Below are 22948 nucleotides of genomic sequence, written 5' to 3'. Positions count from 1 at the left end.
GCCAGCCCCCTAAGAAGTTCCCTGTACGGGGAGCTATACTTATCTAGTCCTGGCTTCTCTGGCTGTAATTACTCCTCATCAATGTGATTGACAGCCCGGGCAAGGTCCGCATCAGGTGTGATTACAGCCAGAGCAGACAGGACTAGGTAAGTATAGCTCCCCGCCCTGGGGGACTACCTATGGAGCTGGCGGGGGAGACATTCTAACTTCAAATCCATACCATCCCTGGAAACCAAAACCAACAAAACCCACGTGCGACAAACAGGATGCAACATAATAATAAATACCAGGGGAAAAAAGCAGTCGGGTAAGAAAGCAAGATAGACTTACAACCCGATTTTCTAAGTATATGAGGGCCATAATGTCACACCAAACTTCAAAAATGGGCTGGACAAAATTATTAGCACCCTTTCAAAATTGTGGAAAAATAAGATTGTTTCAAGCATGTGATGCTCTTTTAAACTTACCTGGGGCAAGTAACAGGTGTTGGCAATATAAAAATTACACCTGAAAGCAGATAAAAGGGGAGAAGTTCACTTAGTCTTTGCATTATGTGTCTGTGTGCGCCACACTAAGCATGGACAACAAAAAGAGGAGAAGAGAACTGTCTGAGGACTTGAGAACGAAAAATGTGGAAAAATATCAATGATCTCAAGGTTACAAGTCCATCTCCAGAGATCTAGATTTGCCTTTGTCCACAGTGCACAACAGTATCAAGAAGTTTGCAACCCATGGTACTGTAGCTAACCTCCCTGGGTATGGATGGAAGAGAAAAATTTATGAAAGTATCAACACAGGATATTCCAGATGGTGGATAAGCAGCCTCAAACAAGTTCCAAAGATATTCAAGCTGTCCTGCAGGCCCAGGGAGCATCAGTGTCAGCGCAAACTATCCGTCGACATTTAAATGAAATGTAATCCTACGGCAGGAGACCCAGGAGGACCCCACTACTGACACAGAGACATAAAAAAGCAAGACTACATTTTGCCAAAATTTGAGTAAGCCAAAATCCTTCTGGGAAAACCTCTTCTGGACAGATGAAACCAACAAAGAAAAGAAAACAGTACCTACAGTGAAATATGGTGGAGGTTCAATGATATTTTAGGGTTGTTTTGCTGCCTCTGGCACCTTGAATGTGTGCAAGGCATCATGAAATCTGAGGATTATCAACGGATTTTGGGTCACACTGTACAGCCCAGTGTCAGAAAGCTGGGTTTGCATCCGAGACCTTGGATCTTTCAGCAGGACAATGACCCCAAACATACGTCAAAAAGCACCCAGAAATGGATGGCAACAAAGCACTGAAGAGTTTTGAAGTAGCCAGCAATGAGTCCAGATCTAAATCCCATTGAACACTTATGGAGAGATCTTAAAATTGCTATTGGGAAAAGGCACCCTTCCAATACGAGAGACCTGAAGCAGTTTGCAAAGGAAGAATGATCCAACATTCCAGCTGAGAGGTGTAAGAAGCTTATTGATGGTTATATGAAGCGACTGATCTCAGTTATTTTTTCCAAAGGGTGTGCAACCAAATATTAAGTAAAGGGTGCCAATAATTTTGCTCAGCCCATTTTTTTGTGTTTGGTGAGTTTGGTGTGACATTATGTCCAATTTGCTTTTTTTTCTCTCCCTTTTTTTGGATTAGTACCAATACACACAAAGGGAATAAACTTGTGTATAGCAAAACACGTGTTACTGCTATCCTTGTCTGTGAGAAATACTTCATTTTCTAGAAACATCTCAGGGGTGTCAACATTTACAGCCATGACTGTGTATATATATTTTAAAATGATGCACATTTGTTTTAAGAAATCATATTGCACATGTCCTCAATGATGGGAATACCAACACACAAAGATCTATTACTATCAGGGGGAAATTTATCAATGTTTGCACCACAAGCAGTGGCGGATCCAGGGGGGGGGGGCAACGGGGCAATTGCCTCCCCCGAGATTTCTGCCCCCCGATTTCTAACATGGTGGAGCGGGAGCTGTCAGCTTCCGCTCCACCATTCACTTATTAATTTACCTTTCTCGCCGCTGGAATGTGATCAGCGATCAACGACAGGCCGGCGCGATGATGTCACATTATCGCGCCGGCGCCTGAAGATCCCGTCACCGCAGCTCGCCGCTCACCAGTCTGCACAGTCTGTGCAAGTAAGAAGAAGAGAGCTTCTCAGTGCGGGAACGTAATATAAGTGTATGTATTTTTTTTTTTTATTGTTTGGCACATCTATATGGCACTGGGTGGGCTCAGGGGGCAATTAAAAAACGTAGGGGGCACAAAAAAGGATACATTTGATGTGAGGTGCCCATGACAGGGGGGCATTATATGTGAAGAGCACATGACAGGGGGTCCCCTGTCATGTGCTCTTCACATATAATGCCCCCTGTGTTGTGCCACTTACATATAATGCCCCCATCATCATCATGTGCCATTCAGATATAATGCTCCTGTCATGTGCCCCTCACATATGATGCCCCCTGTGGGGCAGGACAGGGGGCATTATATGTGAGGGGCACGTCACTGGGGGCATCATATGTTAGGGGCACCGGACAGGGGGCAGTATATGTGAGGGGCACATGATGAGAGCATTATATGAGGGACACAGCACAGGGGGCATTAAATGTTAGGGGAGCATGATGGAGGCATTATATGTAAGGGACACAGCACAGGGGGCATTATATGTAAGGGACACAGCACAGGGGGCATTATATGTAAGGGGCACAAGACAGGAGGCATTATATGTGAGGGGCACAGGGCAGAGGGCATTTTTATTATGTGGGGGGAACAGGACGGACATTATTAATATGTGGGGGGCGCAGGAGGGGCCATAACTATTATATGTGGGGGCACAGGATGGGGCATTATTACTATATGTGAAGGCACAGAGTGTTCTGCATTTTAGAGGTATAGGGGGAGATTTATCAAAACCTGTGAAAGGAAAAGTTACCCAGTTGCCCATAGCAACCAATCAGATCGCTTCTTTCATTTTGCAGAGGCCTTGTTAAAAATGAACGCAGTGAGATGATTGGTTGCTATGGGCAACTGAGCAACTTTTCTTCTGGACAGGTTTTGATAAATCTCCCCCATGGTGTATATTATAAAGGAATTTCAGGGTTGGTACGATTTTTATGGGCCACAATACATTACAGTATTGTATTCAGAGGGTGCATTGCACGGCAAGGTTATATTCAGAGGGTACAGTGTGTGGTAGTATTATATTCAGAGAACGAGGTGTGTGGTAGTATTATATTCAGAGAACGCAGTATGTGGCAGTATTATATTCAGAGAGCGCAGTATGTGGCAGTATTATATTCAGAGAGTGCAGTGTGGTAGTATTATATTCAGAGAGCGCAGTGTGGTAGTTTTATATTCAGAGAGCGCAGTGTGTGGTAGTTTTATATTCAGAGAGCACAGTGTGTGGTAGTTTTATATTCAGAGAGCGCAGTGTGTGGTAGTTTTATATTCAGAGAGCGCAGTGTGTGGTAGTTTTATATTCAGAGAGTGCAGTGTGTGGTGGTTTTATATTCAGAGAGCACAGTGTGTGGTAGTATTATATTCAGAGGATACAGTGTGTGGTAGTTTTATATTCAGAGAGCGCAGTGAGTGGTAGTATTATATTCAGAGAGTGCAGTGTGTGGTAGTATTATATTCAGAGGGTACAGTGTGTGGTAGTATTATATTCAGAGGGTACAGTGTGTGGTAGTATTATATTCAGAGAACGCAGTGTGTGGTAGTATTATATTCAGAGGGTAGAGTGTGTGGTAGTATTATATTCAGAGAACACAGTGTGTGGTAGTATTATATTCAGAGGATAGAGTGTGTGGTAGTATTATATTCAGAGGCTACAGTGTGGGGTATTCAGAGGATACAGTGTTTAGCAGTATTATAATAATTATTGTTTTCATATAGAGGAACAGAATCCGCTGACAAATTACGGAGCCATCTGGGAGTCATTTTCCATCAAAGCTGTCACCTGTAGTCACTGATATCATTGTGTATTCTCCTCACTATGTCCCTTCAGAGCTGTAGTCACTTGTAAGTTTTGCAATTTTCATGGGTGAAACAACAACTCCCAGCATCTCCTCACCACTACTTAGGTCATACTGGGAGCTGTAGTTTTAAATGGTAAAAACTTATTTAGCACTTTCCCATTATGTGACAATTGGTATATTTGATTATTATACTGGAAATTATTTTCTGCAACCTGCTACACTGCAGGCATCACAACTATACTCACAACTATACTGCCAACCTAATGTGGGGGAACTACAACCTAATGTGGGGGAACTATACTGCAAACTAAATGTGGGGGAACTATACTGCCAATCTAATGTAGGAGGACTATACTGCCAACCTAATGGGGGGGGGGGACTAGAACCTAACGTGGGGGAACATACTTCCAACCTAATGTGGGGGAACTACAACCTAATGTGGGGGAACTATACTGCAAACTAAATGTGGGGGAACTATACTGTCAACCTAATGAGGGGGACTATACAGACAACCTAATATGGGGGAACTATACTTCCTACCTAATGTAGGAGGACTATACTGCCAACCTAATGGGGGGGGGGAACTACAACCTAATGTGGGGGAACATACTGCCAACCTAATGTGGGGGAACTACAACTTAATGTCGGGGAACTATACTGCCAACCTAATGTGGGGGAACTAGAACCTAATGTGGGGGAACTATACTGCCAACCTAATGTGGGGAAACTGCAACCTAATGTGCGGGAACTATACTGCCAACCTAATGGGGGGGGGGGACTACAACCTAATGTGGGGGAACATACTGCCAACCTAATGTGGGGGAACTACAACCTAATGTGGGAGAACTACAACCTAATGTGGTGGAACTATACTGCCAACCTAATGGGGGGGGGGGGGGGACTACAACCTAATGTGGGGGAACTATGCTGTCTACCTAGTGTGGGGGAACTACAACCTAATGTGGGGGAACTACAACCTAATGTGGGGGAACTAGGCTGAATACTTAAAGGGGTGCTCCACTGCCCCAGCGTTCTGAACATTTTGTTCCAAACCCTGGGTGCAGGCTGCGGGGGTTGTGATGTCATAGCCATGCCCCTTGTGACGTCACACCACACCACCTCAATGCAAGTCTATGCGAGGGGGCGTGTCGACCAGCGCCTGATACTCTAATAGTGCCCCTCCCGAGACAAGACTCTGGATCCGCCCCTGACCACAAGACTAGCATAAAAATGTAATACAATTTCTCCCCAAGGCTCTAAATTTTTGTGTAAAATACAAGGAAATATAGTAAATTTTTGAGCAAATCGGGGCTTGCGCTTACACAATGCCTCTGCTTAGTTGATATATTTTAAGGCTGCACTATTAGTCTACAATTGGCACAGATCAAAGCTCCTAAAGGACACTCAATAGCTACCTGTCTTTAATGTGTCCAGAAGCTATGTTCTGTCTTCACAAAATTCAGTTGTTTCTTAGCTTTGCCCCAAATGCTCCTAGAGTAAATACAGCTGCCCCCCCCCCCAAATTCTCAATTTTGTTGACTACAGTATAGTTGCCTAGCACATAATAGTAGCCTATGTTTCTATGTTTTCATACAAATATTCCAGTAAAAGATAAATACGTTGTAGGATAAACAGAAAATGTTTCATCTGTGATATTATCAGTTTGATATAGTGCAGCTTACAAGCTGTCCTTACTGAAGAGCTAAGATAAAGAGATCCTGTAATGTGGTGTGACTGTGAAATGTTAAACAAGTGCTTGCTGGAATCCTTTATCTTAGAATGCCAAAGAGAATTATTGCATTTCATTTCTTCTTCATTAATGGATATTTAGTAACTATATTTCAGTGGCATCGGATAGAAAAGTTGGTCTTCCATCTTACACCCCTGTCTGCTTTTCACCAATCCATAGGAAAAAAATAGAACTTCAAGATCTGCCAAATGTAAATAAATTTCCCCAAACCTGGCACATGCCTCTTATCCTGGCAGAAAGCCATTCAGACTCCATGCATAACCGTCTTGCCTGTGCTTACCAGGGTATCTGAGGTCACTTAGCATCTGCAATGCTTTTACTTATAGTGATTTATCTTATACAATCATTTTTACTGCACCAATTTCACAAGATTAGCTATATACATGTCACACACTTTCCCTGTTTATGCATACTTTTAAAGGGACCATGCCACCAGTTTCACACTGCCCGAATTGTTGAGCAGTCTAAAAAAAACTGTTGCAAGTGGTGCGATTCTGGAATGCTATGAAATACTCTGATACGTTAGGGTGTTTGAGAGTAATCATAGTTTAAAAATGCCATTCAGACCAACTGGCTTGAGTGCTGCACCTTTTCCTATACATGACTAGGGAGATATGCATCACTCAAGCTGGCCGGGCAGAATTATTTATGCTTTTTTTTTTTTATCAAAAAATGCACATAAATGCAAAATTACATGAAAGTGTCTGTGTATATAAAGTGCTGATGATTGACATTGTGCCATGAGCATGATTTTTTTTCCTTTATAATTTAGGTTTTATTATAGTTTCATAGTTCTTAAAAGAACAATATCCAGAATGGCAAAACCTCAAATGGAATGTATCAGCGAGATTTAAAAAAAAAAAAAAAAATTGATTAAAGACAGATACTGAGACATATTCACTTTTTCTAATCAGTTTCTAGGCATGCTCTGTGACCTGTCAAGAGGTCATTGTACAGGGAGGACCCTAAGTATGGAAGGCCAACATCCTGCCCTATTTCTCTACTGGTGCTTCCTATACTGTCCTAAGGGATGGTAATTTGGATTAGAGAAAACTAAGAGAAGATGAAGCTGTCAGATCTAGTCAGACAGGTACAAACGCCATTGTCTCACTGTCCTGCTCCATCTTCTGGCAAATCCTATAGAAAGAGATTTATTAAAACCTGTGCAGAGAAACAGTGGAGCAGTTGCCCATAGCAACCAATTAGTTTTTTTTTTTATTGCTTTTTTTGATTTTTCAGAGGCCTTTTTAAAAATGAAGGAAGTGATCTGATTGGTTGCTATGGGCAATTGGTAAAAATTTCCTTTGCACAGGTTTTGATGAATCTCCTCCATAGGATTTACCATAGCATACAAATGCGCTTGACATCCAGGAAAGTAACATAGCACTGATATAATTACTTGTTTTAAATCCAGTGTAATGGTGATCCAGTGGTATTCTCTCCCATTCTGGATACTAGGACTCTGCCACCAGTCATTTGTGCCATCAATTGCATTGGTAATAGGGTGTCGTTCTAAAAAGAAAAACAAACATAATTATTTATATACACTGATCTTGCACTTACTGGATTGTCCTTTACCAGACCATTGTGACTAGCAAAGTGTTTTGTACCAGCTGCAGAGTATTGTGCACAGAACACTCAGCATAATACATGATTACCGGCCAAACATCATATTATGACCCAAATCAATCAACAAACATGCACCAAAATAGTGGATACTGAAATGTCATGCAAACAAATATTACCACTTGGTTGTCATAAAACCACTGGTAAAAGTAAGTGCCCCCCAATGGGTCTGAAACTTCCTTGAAAAGATAAATATAACCATAGGCGTGCACACGGGGTGTGCCGGGTGTGCCCAGGCACACCCTAATCCAGTGGCGTTGCGACCCGGGTGCGGCCCGCACCGGGTGACACCAAGACGCTCCGCAGCACCCCCCATCTGTGCCCGACCGTCCTTCACCAGCCCAGACCCCCGCTCCCCCGCTGTGCGGTGCGCCTGTCCGTCAGCGCTGCCTCCTGCTCCTGTTTGTGCCCCGCCCCGGCTCACCTTCAGTTGGTCCGGTCATGTGACGGCGCGTTACTGCCGTCACATGACCATCAGGACGTCACGCTGTATTCAAGGACGCCGGCCCCAGAGCGTGACGTGACGGTACGCGGTTCGCAGGATCACCGCGCTGAGTGAGTGAATGTTATTTCAACCTGCCTACTGGGTCTGGGGAGAGGGGGTTAATCTGGGGCACCGTACTATCTTCCTACAAGGGGGGGGGGACAGGGTTAATCTGGGGGGTACTGCATTTCTACAGGGGGGAGAGGGGGTTAAACTGGGGGGTACTACCATCCTACTGGGGGGGGGGGGAGGGGGTCATCAGGGGGGTACTACCTTCTAACAGGGTGGGGGGATAGGGTTAATCTGGGGGCTACTGCATTCCTACAGGGGGGGAGAGGGGGTTAAACTGGGGGGTACTACCATCCTACTGGGGGGGAGGGGGTTATCAGGGGGGTACTACCTTCTAACAGGGTGGGGGGATAGGGTTAATCTGGGGGGTACTGCATTCCTACAGGGGGGGAGAGGGGGTTAATCTGGGGGGTACTACCATCCTACTGGGGGGGGGAGGGGGTCATCAGGGGGGTACTACCTTCTAACAGGGTGGGGGGATAGTGTTAATCTGGGGGGTACTGCATTCCTACAGGGGGGGAGGGGGTTAATCTGGGGCCCCGAGTAGGCAGGTAGTACCCCCAGATTAACCCCCTCCCCCCCAGTAGGATGGTAGTACCCCCAGATTACCCCCCCCCAGTAAGAAGGTAGTACCCTCAAATTAACCCCCTCTTCCTGCCAGTAGGAAGGTAGCACCCCCAGATGCTGGTGACCTCCATGTCTATTTTGCTTTTGTAGGGAACTGTACTGCACCTAATGTGGCGAATTATACTGCACCTAATGTGGGGAACTATACTGCACCTAATGTGGGGAACTATACTGCCAACCTAATGTGGGGGAACTATACTGCACCTAATGTGGGGGAACTATACTGCACCTAATGTGGGGGAACTATACTGCACCTAATGTGGGGGAACTATACTGCACCTAATGTGGGGGAACTATACTGCACCTAATGTGAGGGAACTATACTGCCAGCCTAATGTGGGGGAACTATACTGCCAGCCTAATGTGGGGGAACTATACTGCCAGCCTAATGTGGGGGAACTATACTGCCAGCCTAATGTGGAGGAACTGTACTGCACCTAATGTGGGGGAACTGTACTGCACCTAATATGGGGGGAACTATACTGCACCTAATGTGGGGGGAACTATACTGCACCTAATGTGGGGGGAAATATACTGCCAACATAATGTGGGGAACTATACTGCCAACCTAATGTGGGGAACTATACTGCCAACCTAATGTGGGGAAACTGTACTGCACCTAATGTGGGGGAACTATACTGTACCTAATGTGGGGGAACTATACTGCACCTAATGTGGGGAACTACACTGCCAACCTAATGTGGGGGAACTATACTGCACCTAATGTGGGGGAACTATACTGCACCTAATGTGAGGGAACTGTACTGAACCTAATGTGAGGGAACTGTACTGCACATAATGTGGTGAACTATACTACACCTAATGTGGGGGAACTGTACTGCACTTAATGTAGGGGAACTGTACAGGTGCAGTACAGTTCCCCCACATTAGGTGCAGTACAGTTCCCCCTCATTAGGTGCAGTACAGTTCCCCCACATTAGGTGCAGTACAGTTCCCCCACATTAGGTGCAGTACAGTTCCCCCACATTAGGTGCAGTACAGTTCCCCTTCATTAGGTGCAATACAGTTCCCTCACATTAGGTGCAGTACAGTTCCCCCACATTAGGTGCAGTACAGTTCCCCCACATTAGGTGGCACCTAATGTGGGGGAACTGAACTGCACCTAATGTGGGGGAACTGTACTGCCAACCTAATGTGGGGGAACTGTATTGCAAACCTAATGTGGGGGAACTGTACTGCCAACCTAATGTGCGGGGACTTATACTGCCAACCTAATGTGGTGGGACTTATACTGCACCTAATGTGGGGGAACTATACTGCACCTAATGTGGCGGGACTTATACTGCACCTAATGTGGGGGAACTATACTGCACCTAATGTGGGGGAACTATACTAACTGTGTGCGTATATATACACACATATATATATATATGCACGCGCGCAGCGTGAGTTTGTGCTTTAGGGTGCACACCCTAATGCAATAGGCTGCGCACGCCTATGAATATAACCTACTTTTAATTTTTCCTATCCTAATCCAGCTTTTTGCTAATGTATTCTAACCTCCAAATCTAGCCTTACCAAAAATACTGAGTTATAAAGAACCCAAACAATAAAAAAATATATATTTTAAGCAAGTTTGTACAAAAATATCCTCAAGCATCATTAAACATTGGTTTCCAGTGCACAAAAGCAATATAGAAAATGTGATAACATAAATTAAGAAATGCACCTTTGGGATTGACACTGTTCTGGTCACACACACGACACTGTGGATTCCGCATTATCCTTCCTGGCACATGTTCCACCAGTTTGCAAAACATCTCAGGTCCATTTTCACCGCAAGTGGCATTGGTGGATATGTCTGCATTACTGGCAAGGTTTAAGATAGAAGGAAACAAGCCTAAAATAAAACAAAAGTATACAATTAATGACAATAGTTTGCTATGGGAAAATGTTTAAATTCATTACACATTGTGCATTATTACTAACACTGTTATTATTATAATTTTTTTTTCCAATTTAGGCATTTGTCCCTTAAAGGGTTAGTCCCATCAGGACATTAAAGGGGTACTCCCGTGGAAAACTTTTTTTTAGAAATCAACTGGTGCCAGAAAGTTAAACAGATTTGTAAATTACTTCTATTAAAAATTGTTTATATTTCCAGTACTTTTTAGGGGCTGTATACTACAGTGGAAATGCTTTTCTTTTTGGATTTCTCTTCTGTCATGACCACAGTGCTCTCTGCTGGCCCTTGCTGTCCATTTTAGGAACTGTCCAGAGCAGCATATGTTTGCTGTGGGGATTTTTTCCTGCCCTGGACAGTTCTTAAAATGGTCAGCAGAGAGCACTGTGGTTGTGACAGAAGAGAAATCCAAAAAGAAAAACATTTCCTCTGTAGTATAAAGCCCCTAAAAAGTACTGGAAATATTAAGATTTTTTAGTAGAAGTAATTTACAAATCTGTTTAACTTTCTGGCACCAGTTGATTTAAAAAAAAGTTTTCCACGGGAGTACCCCTTTAATGACATGTCCACTGGGACCTGCAGCTATCATAAGATTGACCACCGGAGGTGGTCAGGAAGTCAAAAGCACCAGTAAAGGTAGATACCAAGCAATACATTTACATAAATCACACTAATGTTAAAGCGGGTTGTACAAACAGCATAGCGCCACAACCTACAGTGTTTCTGTAACTTCTTGAATTACCAAGGAAATTTAGGCTGAGGGTGCTACACTGTTTATGTAACCTGTCATTACCCTCTAGGGTAGTCAGCTGTTTCTGGCTTCCTGACCACCCCCAGCAACTGCAAGCGGGCCAGAGGGGCTGTGTAGCCCTTGATCATGAGATAAGTGCAGACCTGCATCTCTCAGACACTTAGGTCATAGCTAGATATGCCATAAATGTCCAGATGGGAACACCTATATAACGTTCATAAAGTAGGATAAAGTCAGAAAAAGCAAACAGAAGCTAAATAAATAGACACCTGAATTTGTTTTATATGAAATTTACAACAAAGACTAAACAATGGATGCCTTGTTTCTGTTATGTACTGTATGAAAATAAACCATCAAGATAAGTTATCAGTATATAGCAGAACAGACGTTAACCAGCCGATAGAGCGGCTAAAACAATAAAAGGAATTTGCATGATTTGCAATTTCAATGCTCTTGAAACATGACCACAGATAGAAGAATCACAAAGCTTTTTCGGCAATTGAACTGCATGATTGCCTCCGTACCGAGTGCCGACCAGACAGACAGGGGCCAGACAGTGTGAGCAAAATAAACAATGGTGTATGCTAGTATTAGGAGAAATATACATAAACTGGAGTGAGGAGGAAGACAAATAGTGAGGCAGATACCTAATAAACCTTTTTTTTTTACTTTGTATGATCATACAGTATATTTTACCTAAATTTTTTTTTTTTTTTAAAGTTTAGCATGTATATAACATTTTATTTGGAAGTTTCTTATAACCTACATTTAGTGTGCATGTTGGCTAAATATCTCTAGATGAGTCCCCACGGACTATAGTGGCATCTGCATAAAGGATATATTATTATAAGTTCACAGTATATATTAATAAAGATTATTAATCATTTGTATCCATTACATTGCTCGCATATTAGTCTATAAATGACAGATGACCCTGTAATGCACTTCTGACAGCCTCTACATATGTGTCCAGAGATTTGTCTGCCATAAACACCGAAAAAGACAAAAATTGTGATTTGAACACTGCCTACAAACATGATAAATTTATTTCTAGGAAGTACTGGTAAAAATTGCTAGGTCATAGGGGGAGATTTATCAAAACCTGTGCAGTGGTGAAGTTGCTGAGTTGCCCATAGTAACCAATCAGATCGCTTCTTTTATTTTTCAGAGGCCTTTTCAAAAATGAAAGAAGCGATCTGATTGGTTGCTAAGTGCGTCTCAGCAACTTTTCCTCTGGACAGGTTTTGATGAATCTCCCCCATAGGGTTTAAAAAGAAGTTCCCAAACCTCTGTGCCTCTCCTTAGAACGTCACAATGATAAATGGATGATGCAAAGTTTTAGGTGGATGCCTGAACACTAGAAGGCTGTTGACCTTTCTAGTAACATAGTTCATAAGGTTGAAAAAAGACCAGAGTCCACCAAGTTCAACCTATATCCCTAATAAGTCCCTATTGAGTTGATCAAGAGGAAGGCAAAAAACCCTCATACTAGAGGTAAAAATTCCTTCCCGACTCCAAATATGGCAGTCAGAATAAATCCCTGGATCAACATTCTGTCCCTTTAAATCTTGTATACATAACCAGTTATGTTATTACTCTCCAAAAATGCATCCAGACCCATTTGAACTCTTTTACATACCTTACTATGACCACCTCCTCTGGCAGAGAGTTCCAAAGTCTCACTGCTCTTTCAGTAGAGGACCCCCGTCTGTGCTGGTGTGGAAACCTTCTTTCCTCAAGACGTAGATAATGCCCTCTTGTTATAGATACAGTCCTGGGCATAAATAGATCATGGGAAAGATCTCTGTACTGTCCCCTGATATATTTATACATAGTTATTAGGTCGCCCCTAAGCCTTATTTTTTCTAAACTAAATAACCCCAATTCTGATAATCTTTCTGGGTACTGTAGTCCTCCCATTCCCCGTATTACTCTTGTTACCCGTCTTTGAACCTTCTCCAGCTCCACTATATCTTTCTTGCACTCTGGTGCCCAGTACTGTACACAGTATTCCATGTGTGGTCTGACTAGTGATTTGTACAGTGGTAGAATTATTTCCTTGTTGTGGGCATCTATGCCCCTATTGATGCACCCAATGGTTTTATTTGCCTTGGCAGCAGCTGCCTGACACTGGTCACTACAGCAAAATTTACTGTTAACTAAGAATCCTAAGTCTTTTTCCATGTCAGTCGTCCTAAGTGTTCTCAGTAAATACATAATCCCAGCCTCAATGTTGAACCTCATCTGCCAATTCCCAACTTAAATCTCCAACCTATCCTGATCGATTTGTAACAGTGCACTGTCCTCTGTCAACCTCAACCTCTCTACAAGCTCTTTAAAGAATATATTAAATAGAATAGAACCCAAGACTGACCCCTGTTGTACCCCACTAGTTGCAGTCACCCAATCAGAATAAGTACTATTAATAACCACCCTCTGTTTCCTATCACTGAGCCAGTTACGTACCCACTTACATTTCCCCTAGCCCAATCCTTCTCATTTTATGTACCAATCTTTGTGGCACCGTATCAAATCCTTTGGAAAAATCCAGTCTGGAGCTCACCTCCTCATAAAAGCTGATCACGTTAGTTTGACAGGACTGATCACTCATAAAGCCATGCTGATATGGGGTCATACATTTATTTTTATCAAGATACTCCAAAATAGCATCTCTTAGAAAACCCTCAAACAATTTACATACCACAGAGGTTTACACTAACAGGTCTATAATTCCCGGAGTCACCTTTTGACCCCTTTTTAAATATTGACACCACATTTGCTATGCGCCAGTCCTGGGGAACCTTCCCTGTCACTAAAGAGTACTTGAATATTAAAAATAGGGGTCTGTCTATTATGTTACTTAATTCCTTTAGAACACGGGGTGAATGCCATCTGGACCTGGTGATTTGTCTATTTAGATTTTTTGTAGGTGGCGATGTACTTCTTCCTGGGTTAGACAGGTGACCTGTACTGGGGAGTTTACCTTATCTTATTTCACCTGGCATTTCATTTTCCTCGGTCAATACAGTGGAGAAGAATTTGTTTAATATCTTGCTTTTTCCTTATTCCCATCTATAATTTCTTCCTCATGATTTTTTTTACCCCTTTTTCACCCCTTTTTCCCCTTAAGGACTGAGCCCTTTTTCGCAATTCTGACCACCGTCGCTTTACGAATTAATAACTTGAAAACACTTTTACCGAATATTATGCTTTATTGTTTTTTTGTGACATATTCTACTTTATTTTGGTGGAAATTTTTGGCGTTACTTGCATCCTTTTTTGGTGAAAAATCCCCACATTTCATGAAAATTTAGCATTTTTCTAACTTTGAAGCTCTCTACTTGTAAGGAAAATGGATATTCCCAATGAATGTAATTTTAATTCACAAATACAATATGTCTACTTTATGTTGGCGTCATAAAATGGACATAATTTTGCTTTTTGAAAAAATTAGAGGGCTTCAAAGTAGATGTAGATGTTGCAGAACTACAACTCCCAGCATACTGGGAGTTGCAGTTTAATCTTTCTAGTGGTTGCCAGAATAAAGATCACTTTAGTTTCACTTTCATTTACCCCCCCCCCCCCCCCCCACTGTCGTTTCCCTACCTGAGCCAGGATCTTTGCAGTCTCCAGCGAAGATCAGCGGTTCCCAGGCATCTTCTCCTCCAGGTACCGGCCTCCATCTTCTCCCCATGTTCCCCTCAACATCCAGGGGTGGGCAGAATGGGGGGTTGCCATGGCAACCCACTGTCCTGCTCTGCCATTGGTCAGAATAAGTTCTGACCAATGGCAGGGGATAGGAGGAGATCGCAGCACCGCCATCTCACTCCTAGCCCTCAGGATGATCAGGGCTGTCACTAACAGCTCCCATCATCCATATTTTCAGGTTGATTGGGTCACCAGAAACCCGATCAGCCTGGAATAGCAGAAAATCGCATGTCTGAATTGACATGCGATTTTCTGCGATCGCCGACATGGGGGGGGGGGGGTTCTCAGGACCCCCCTGGGCGATGTGCCGGGGTGCCTGCTGAATGATTTCAGCAGGCATCCCAGTCCGGTCCCCAACCGGCTAGCGGCGGGGACTGGAATTCCCACGGGCGTATGCATACGCCTCACATCCTTAAGGACTCGGGATGCAGGGTGCATGCGTACGCCCGGCGTCGTGAAGAGGTTAAAGGGCCTATACGCTTCGGCGCGCAACGGTCCGTCACCGAGAAGATACCCCCGTGTCTCTAAGTCACACTCCCCTGTCTGTACCACCTCCCCCCCGATGTGCCTTTAATCGTTCCGGTCAATAAAGTCTACCTGCATTCAAGGTCTGGTGAGTGCTCCGCTTCTTTCTCCTATTGGATATCGGCCTATACTTTAATGTTTGACCTTTTTACTATTTATATAGTTAAAGAACATTTGCGGTCAGTTTTACTCTCTTTGGCAATGATTCTTTCTGTCTCTATTTTTGCGGCTTTTATCAGTTTTTTACATAATTTGCATCTTTCTTTTTAATATATCTTCACTGCCATCCTGTTTTGCTAGTTTAAATGCGTTATTTGCATCATTTATTGCCCCCATTTTTATTAATTCACATTGGTTTTCTTTTATTCCTGACCCTTTTATTCCCATAAGGTATATACCTCTTACAGTGAGAATTTAAAATATTCTTCAAAGGCTCCCATTTAGTGTCAGTATTCTTGTTTTTGAGGACATTATCCCATTTTATATTGTTAAGGTTTAAGGGAGTTGATCAAACTTTGCCTTCTAAAGTTCATTGTTTTTGTGGCCCCTTGCATGGTTCCCTTATTGCAGAGCAATTTATAATGTATTATATTATGATCACTATTCCCTAGGTATCCTACTACATGCACATTAATTACTCTGTCAGGTACGTTGGTTAATACAGTGACCCCCCTGACCTACGATGGCCCCGACATACGATCATTTCAACATATGATGGCCTCTCAGAGGCCATCGCATGTTGAAGGCAGCATCAACATACGATGCTTTTGTATGTCAGGGCCATCGCATAAACGGCTATCCGTCAGTGCAGACTGCTTCAACTACCACCGGATAGCCGTTTATGGTGCCCCGTTTGGTCCGCTGACGATCACTTACCTGTCCTCGGGGCTCCGGCGCATCCTCTTCGGGATCCCCTGCATTGTCGGCGCTCTCAATCGTCGTCATCACGTCACTGGGCACGCCGTCCCGTCATCCAATAGGAGCAGCGTGCGTAGCGACGTGATGGCGGCGACGGAGAGCGAGGATTGCCGTGGAAGCAGAGGCCTTGCCAGAGCGTCGGGGACACCCCGGGAACGCGGCGAATTGATGGTCCTGCTCGTGGTATAGGTAAAATTTCAGAAAATATTACCTTGGAGGTCCTTGCCTTAAGCTTGCGGCATAAGTCCCTGAAATCATTTTTAAGAACACTCCACCTACTTCTTACTTTGTCATTGGTGCCGATATGTACCATGACCGCCGGGTCTTCTCCAGCCCCCCCCCAGCAACCTGTCAATCCGATCCACGATGTGCCAAACTCGAGCGCCAGGTAGACAACACACTGTTCAGCGATCCCGGTCTTTGTGACAGATCGCCCTGTCTGTCCCCCTAATAATTGAGTCCCCCGCTACCAGTACCTGTCTGGCCTGCCCTGCACCCCTCCTTCCCTCCTTACTGGAGCAGAAACCCCCCTGGTGGTCAGAGGCAGTATTTTGCTGCAGTACTGATAGTACTGAAATGGCATCTCCCTCATCTGCCAACCGGGCAAACTTGTTGGGGTGTGCCAGTTCAGGACTAGCCTCCCTGACACTTTTCCCTCTACCCTGTTTTCCAACTGTAATCCAGCAAGCTGTCTGACTGTCCTGCACCTCCTTCCCACTATCCTCCCCCACCTCTACCCCAGAGAGTACTTGCTCAGTGAGCAGAAGACTCCTCCCCAAGTTGTCAATGCATCTCAGTGTTGCCAGTTGCTCCTCTAGATACAGGATCTGGGCTTCCAAATTAACAACTCGCACACATCTTGCACAACAATATGCACCCTCAAACTCTTGTTCAAGGATTGCATACATCGCGCAAGATGTACACCGGACTGCCTTTTTCAACATGGAGGCCATCCAGGCCATCTCTTCTTTGGTAATATTAGACTCTTGAGCATAGACATTTTCTTTGAAGAACTTGAAACAGAAGTTTTATATAGGTACACATATTTAAACGTATAATTGTTGCAAGTTTCATTTAAAGGGATGTCCTGCCCTTAGACCTCTTATCCCCTATCCAAAGGATAGGGAATATGATGTGTGATCGTGGGGGACCCCCGTGATGAGACATCTTATTCCCTATCCTTTGGATGGGTGAAAAGATGTCTAAGGGTGGAATACCTCTTTAAGGCCATGTACACATCAGCATTGTGGAGCTTTGTTACACACACTAATGGGGCCGGATGGTGGCTGTGATCCTTACAGGTGGCATTTACTTTAAATGGGGTCTGTCAGGGTTCTGTTAGATGTAGGTTATTTTTCAGGATGTTATTTTTACTTTGCTAAAGTCTTGTCATTTTAGTGGAATCAGGGATCAGCGCTCCTAGTGCTGATGTGAACTTAACCTAAAGAGGTTGCCAGAATTAGGGGAAAAAAATATTTTACAGAAACTACATCATGCTTGCTGCTGAAATGAGGGAATGTAGAGCATCACTTATGCCTCGGGAACCAAGAGCTTACCCTCTCCCTGACACATGTCTATGGGCTTTGTATGGTACTGTAGTTAGGGCACATTCACTTCAGTGGGGACCTACAGCACCAGCCCATGGACAAGATTAGTGCTGCATGTGGAAACAGAAACATGCCCCTTATCATGGATGACCTCTTTATTTGGATGTGTACCAGACAAGAAATTCCAGGACATTTCTGTTAAACAGCCATGAGTTAAAAAGACGCTAATATAAATATTTCTCCATCTCCAATATTTCCCAGACATCAAAATGACAATGAATGCAATACATATGAACATTGTGTGAATGCCTTTCTCACACATTACCTGCTGTCTGGTTCAGTACTGTGTTAGGGTATGTTTACACTGAGGAATTGGCTAGGAATTCTCGTTTAAAAATTCGGAATTTCCTTTTTTTTTTCATACGGAATTTGCGCAGAATTTGCCCGCAATTCCACACAGAATTTCCTCACGGAATATAGGAGGAAACTGTTTTTCTTTTTACTGGACGACAACCACCAATTAGAATTTCCCAATTTTTTGCGCAGAATTTCTGCGCTATTTCGCAGGATAAATGCGTTCAAGCGGAAAAAAATTATTAACATTGCGGTCTATTAGAATTTAGATGCGGATTCTGCATGAAGAAAGAACATGTTCATTCTTCATGCGGAACAGAATTCAGAGTCGGAATTCCGCTTGCACAAATTCCGCTTGCACTGAGGAGCAGAAATTCAGTTGAACTATATTGTTTTGTTTTTTTTCACTGCTGACTGAATTGGAGACAAATAAGCGAGCGGAATTACTCAGGGAAATTCCTCTCCAATTCCTCAGTGTGAACATACCCTAAAGCACTGCTTGGAATTCATGCCAGATCAGCAGAAATCCAGACTATTAGACTTTGGATAGAAATAATTATACTATTAGCTTTCAAGTGTTTTCAAATATGAAAAGTAAAGTAGGACATCTTTATATAAATTTGGCATATACTGTTTTAGGGTTTGTTTGGTCTATTATTTCCTTTTCTTTTGTAAAAAGAAGCATTGCTTATCTTGCCCACCCTATCCCAATGTTTCTAGAGTCCTCCACCAGTCCAAACCTCCTAAACCTCTCTTGACATGAACATATGACCACTGCAGCCAATCATTGGCTGTAGTGGGTCACCACTGATTGGCTACAGCAGTCACAGTCACATATCTGTCTCAAGAGGGACTAGAAAGCAGAGTGTGACATAGAACCTGGGAAGTATCAGTACGAGAGTGGTGAGGGATTGGTAAAAGGATTTATTTTATTATTTTCCAACATTTTAAGAAAAAATGTAAATGGATGGACAACACCTTTAATATGTACAAGCATGAACACATGCTGTGACTTTTAACCCCTTAAGGACCGGGGGTTTTTCCGTTTTTGCATTTCCGTTTTTTGCTCCTTGCCTTTAAAAAATCATAACTCTTTCAATTTTGCACCTAAAAATCCATATGATTGCTTATTTTTTGCGCCACCAATTCTACTTTGTAATGACGTCAGTCATTTTGCCCAAAAATCTACGGTGAAACGGAAAAAAAAATCATTGTGCGACAAAATTGAAAAAAAAAACGCAGTTTTGTAACTTTTGGGGGCTTCCGTTTCTACGTAGTACATTTTTCGGTAGAAATGACACCTTATCTTTATTCTGTAGGTCCATACGATTAAAATGATACCCTACTCATATAGGTTTGATTTTGTCGTACTTCTGGAAAAAATCATAACTACATGCAGGGAAATTAATATGTTTAAAATTGTCATCTTCTGACCCCTATAACTTTTGTATTTTTCCGGGTATGGGGCGGTATTAGGGCTCATTTTTTGCGCCGTGATCTGAAGTTTTTAACAGTACCATTTTTGCATTGATAGGACTTATTGATTTTTATTCATTTTTAAATGATATAAAAAGTGACCAAAAATGTACTATTTTGGACTTTGGAATTTTTTTGCGCAAACGCCATTGACCGAGCGGTTTAATTAATGACATATTTTTATAATTCGGACATTTCCACACGCTGTGATACCATATATGTTTATTTTTATTTACACTGTGTTTTTTTAATGAGAAAAGGGGGGTGATTCAAACTTTTAATAGGGGAGGAGTTAAATGATATTCATTCACTTTTTTTTTTTCACTTTTGTTTTGCAGTGTTATAGCTCCCATAGGGACCTATAACACTGCACACACTGATCTTTATCATTGATCACTGGTTTCTCATAGGATGATTCTGCCGCATGACTGCTCATGCCTGGATCTCAGGCACTGAGCAGTCATTCGGCGATCGGACAGCGAGGAGGCAGGAAGGGGCCCTCCCGCTGTCCTGTAAGCTGTTCGGGATGCCGCGATTTCACCGCGGCTATCCCGAACAGCCCACTGAGTTAACCGGCATGGTTTCACTTTCGCTTTTAGCCGCTGCGCACTATTAGCGGCGGGTCCCGGCTTCACTATGACGCCAGGCCCGCCGTGATATGATGCGGGGTTACCGTGTAACCCCGCGTTATATCACGGGAGCAGGACCAAGGACGTACCTGTACGTCCTTGGTCCTTAAGGGGTTAATGAATTTTAAAAAATGAAATAAAATAACAGCATCTTGCATTTTATAAAAGAAATGAACATGAAAGAGTAAGGCATTGTGTACATGGTAGAGCCACATGCATGGAGCCTGTACAACCGTGAACAATTAACCCCTTAACGACGCAGGACATATATTTACGTCCTGCGCCGGCTCCCGCGATATGAAGCGGGATCGCGCCGCGATCCCGCATCATATCGCGTCGGTCCCGGCGCTAATCAACGGCCGGGACCCGCGGCTAATACCACACATCGCCGATCGCGGCGATGTGCGGTATTAACCCTTTAGAAGCGGCGGTCAAAGCTGACCGCCGCTTCTAAAGTGAAAGTGAAAGTGACCCGGCTGCTCAGTCGGGCTGTTCGGGACCGCCGGGGTGAAATCGCGGCGTCCCGAACAGCTGATCGGACACCGGGAGGGCTCTTACCTGCCTCCCCGGTGTCCGATCGACGAATGACTGTTCCGTGCCTGAGATCCAGACAGGAGCAGTCAAGCGCCGATAATGCTGATCACAGGCGTGTTAATGCACGCCAGTGATCAGCATTAGAGATCAGTGTGTGCAGTGTTATAGGTCCCTATGGGACCTATAACACTGCAAAAAAAATGTAGAAAAAACAATGTTAATAAAGGTCATTTAACCCCTTCCCTAATAAAAGTTTGAATCACCCCCCTTTTCCCATAAAAAAAATAAAACAGTGTAAAAAAAATAAAAAATAAACATATGTGGTATCGCCGCGTGCGTAAATGTCCGAACTATAAAAATATATCATTAATTAAGCCGTACGGTCAATGGCGTACGCGCAAAAAAATTCCAAAGTCCAAAAAAGCGTATTTTGGTCACTTTTTATATCATTAAAAAATGAATAAAAAGTGATCAAAAAGTCCGATCAAAACAAAAATCATACCGATAAAAACTTCAGATCACGGCGCAAAAAATGAGTCCTCATACCACCCCATACGTGGAAAAATAAAAAAGTTATAGGGGTCAGAAGATGACATTTTTAAACGTATAAATTTTCCTGCATGTAGTTATGATTTTTTCCAGAAGTGCGACAAAATCAAACCTATATAAGTAGGGTATCATTTTAACCGTATGGACCTACAGAATAATGATAAGGTGTAATTTTTACGGAAATATGCACTGCGTAGAAACGAAAGCCCCCAAAAGTTACAAAATGTCGTTTTTTTTTCGATTTTGTCGCACAATGATTTTTTTTTCCGTTTCGCCGTGCATTTTTGGGTAAAATGACTAATGTCACTGCAAAGTAGAATTGGCGACGCAAAAAATAAGCCATAATATGGATTTTTAGGTGGAAAATTGAAAGGGTTATGATTTTTAAAAGGTAAGGAGGAAAAAACGAAAGTGCAAAAACGGAAAAACCCTGAGTCCTTAAGGGGTTAATGGGCTCCATGTTTTTCTCTTATAGCCATCTGTATAAACTCTAGGAAGTAAAATACTCACTGTGGCATATCTGAAAAGATGCTAAAAGGTTATTAATCCAGTAGTATTTTTCCTTCTGATCATCAAATATTTACTCCTACTTGATTCCTTGTTATTTAGACTTTCCACATTTTCCCACAATATGGGCTCCGACTAGTAAAACCAACAGACATTATCTGTCTTGTGTGTTTGGTAAGAGATCAGCAATTACAAAAACAACTGTAACAACAAGAACAGAATTGTTACTCTGCTTTTGTTTAAAGTGGTGTGTCAAAATAGTGGCCTCAAAGTCTGCAAACACCTGGCCAAGAAAAAGAGGCTCTTACCGAACAGGAAATGAGTGGGATTCAGAGACACTATTATTCGGCACACAGCAGACAGCTGGGACAACCTCCTTGAGGCATCCATGGCTGGGTTGCCAAGAAAAATGGCAAAGGATGTTTACTTTTCGTGTCTCTATATTTATGTCTTCCTGTACAATGTTTTAGTTTGCCTTAGAAAGTTATGTCAAGTAGTTAACTTCTTTTATAATGTTTGCATTCAACTTCATGCATGCAATTCCTAAACATTCTTGGCGATCACAGCCCTTCCTAGTATCATATGCACCATGTATCATTCTCATATCTATTCATTGATCCTAACCACTCAGAAGTGCTTTATACATTGGTCAACAGATCTATTCCTTTATTGTTTCGTACTCATTAAAAACTAAAAATATAACATATCCCAGAGAAAGGAAAGTAGCATGTTCTCCCACTAACGATATTAAATGATGAGGCAAACCATTGCTTCTATATTGAATGCTTGGATATATTAGCAACAGACCACTGGTCTAATGGAATGTTCTAATAACCTTAAGTGTTATCAATTATCTGTTAACTCCATAAACTGCTCAGGGCTAAAAACCATTTGTCTTAATTACAAGGTATTTGTGAAAACCTGAACAAACATGGAATCTGGTGTCTCTTCTAAGAAATCTCTTCTGTAGA

At 42.8% G+C, this 22948-nt stretch overlaps 1 protein-coding gene across 1 annotated transcript in view; it reads right to left on the bottom strand.

Moving 5' to 3' along the window:
- The window catches only part of LAMA1 (laminin subunit alpha 1), a 197171-nt gene that overhangs the window by 140642 nt on the left and 33581 nt on the right, over positions 1–22948 (bottom strand). The window contains exons 2-3 of the mRNA XM_056521606.1: positions 10246–10416; positions 7149–7261 (exon numbers count right to left, since the gene is read on the bottom strand). Coding sequence (XP_056377581.1) covers positions 7149–7261; positions 10246–10416 — 284 coding nt within the window. The remainder of the gene's footprint in view (positions 1–7148; positions 7262–10245; positions 10417–22948) is intronic.

This window comes from Hyla sarda, chromosome 5, assembly GCF_029499605.1.
Source record: "Hyla sarda isolate aHylSar1 chromosome 5, aHylSar1.hap1, whole genome shotgun sequence".
Lineage (NCBI taxonomy): Eukaryota > Metazoa > Chordata > Amphibia > Anura > Hylidae > Hyla > Hyla sarda.
Note: the sequence above shows the minus strand (reverse complement) of the source record. Positions and strands in the feature narration are given on the sequence as shown.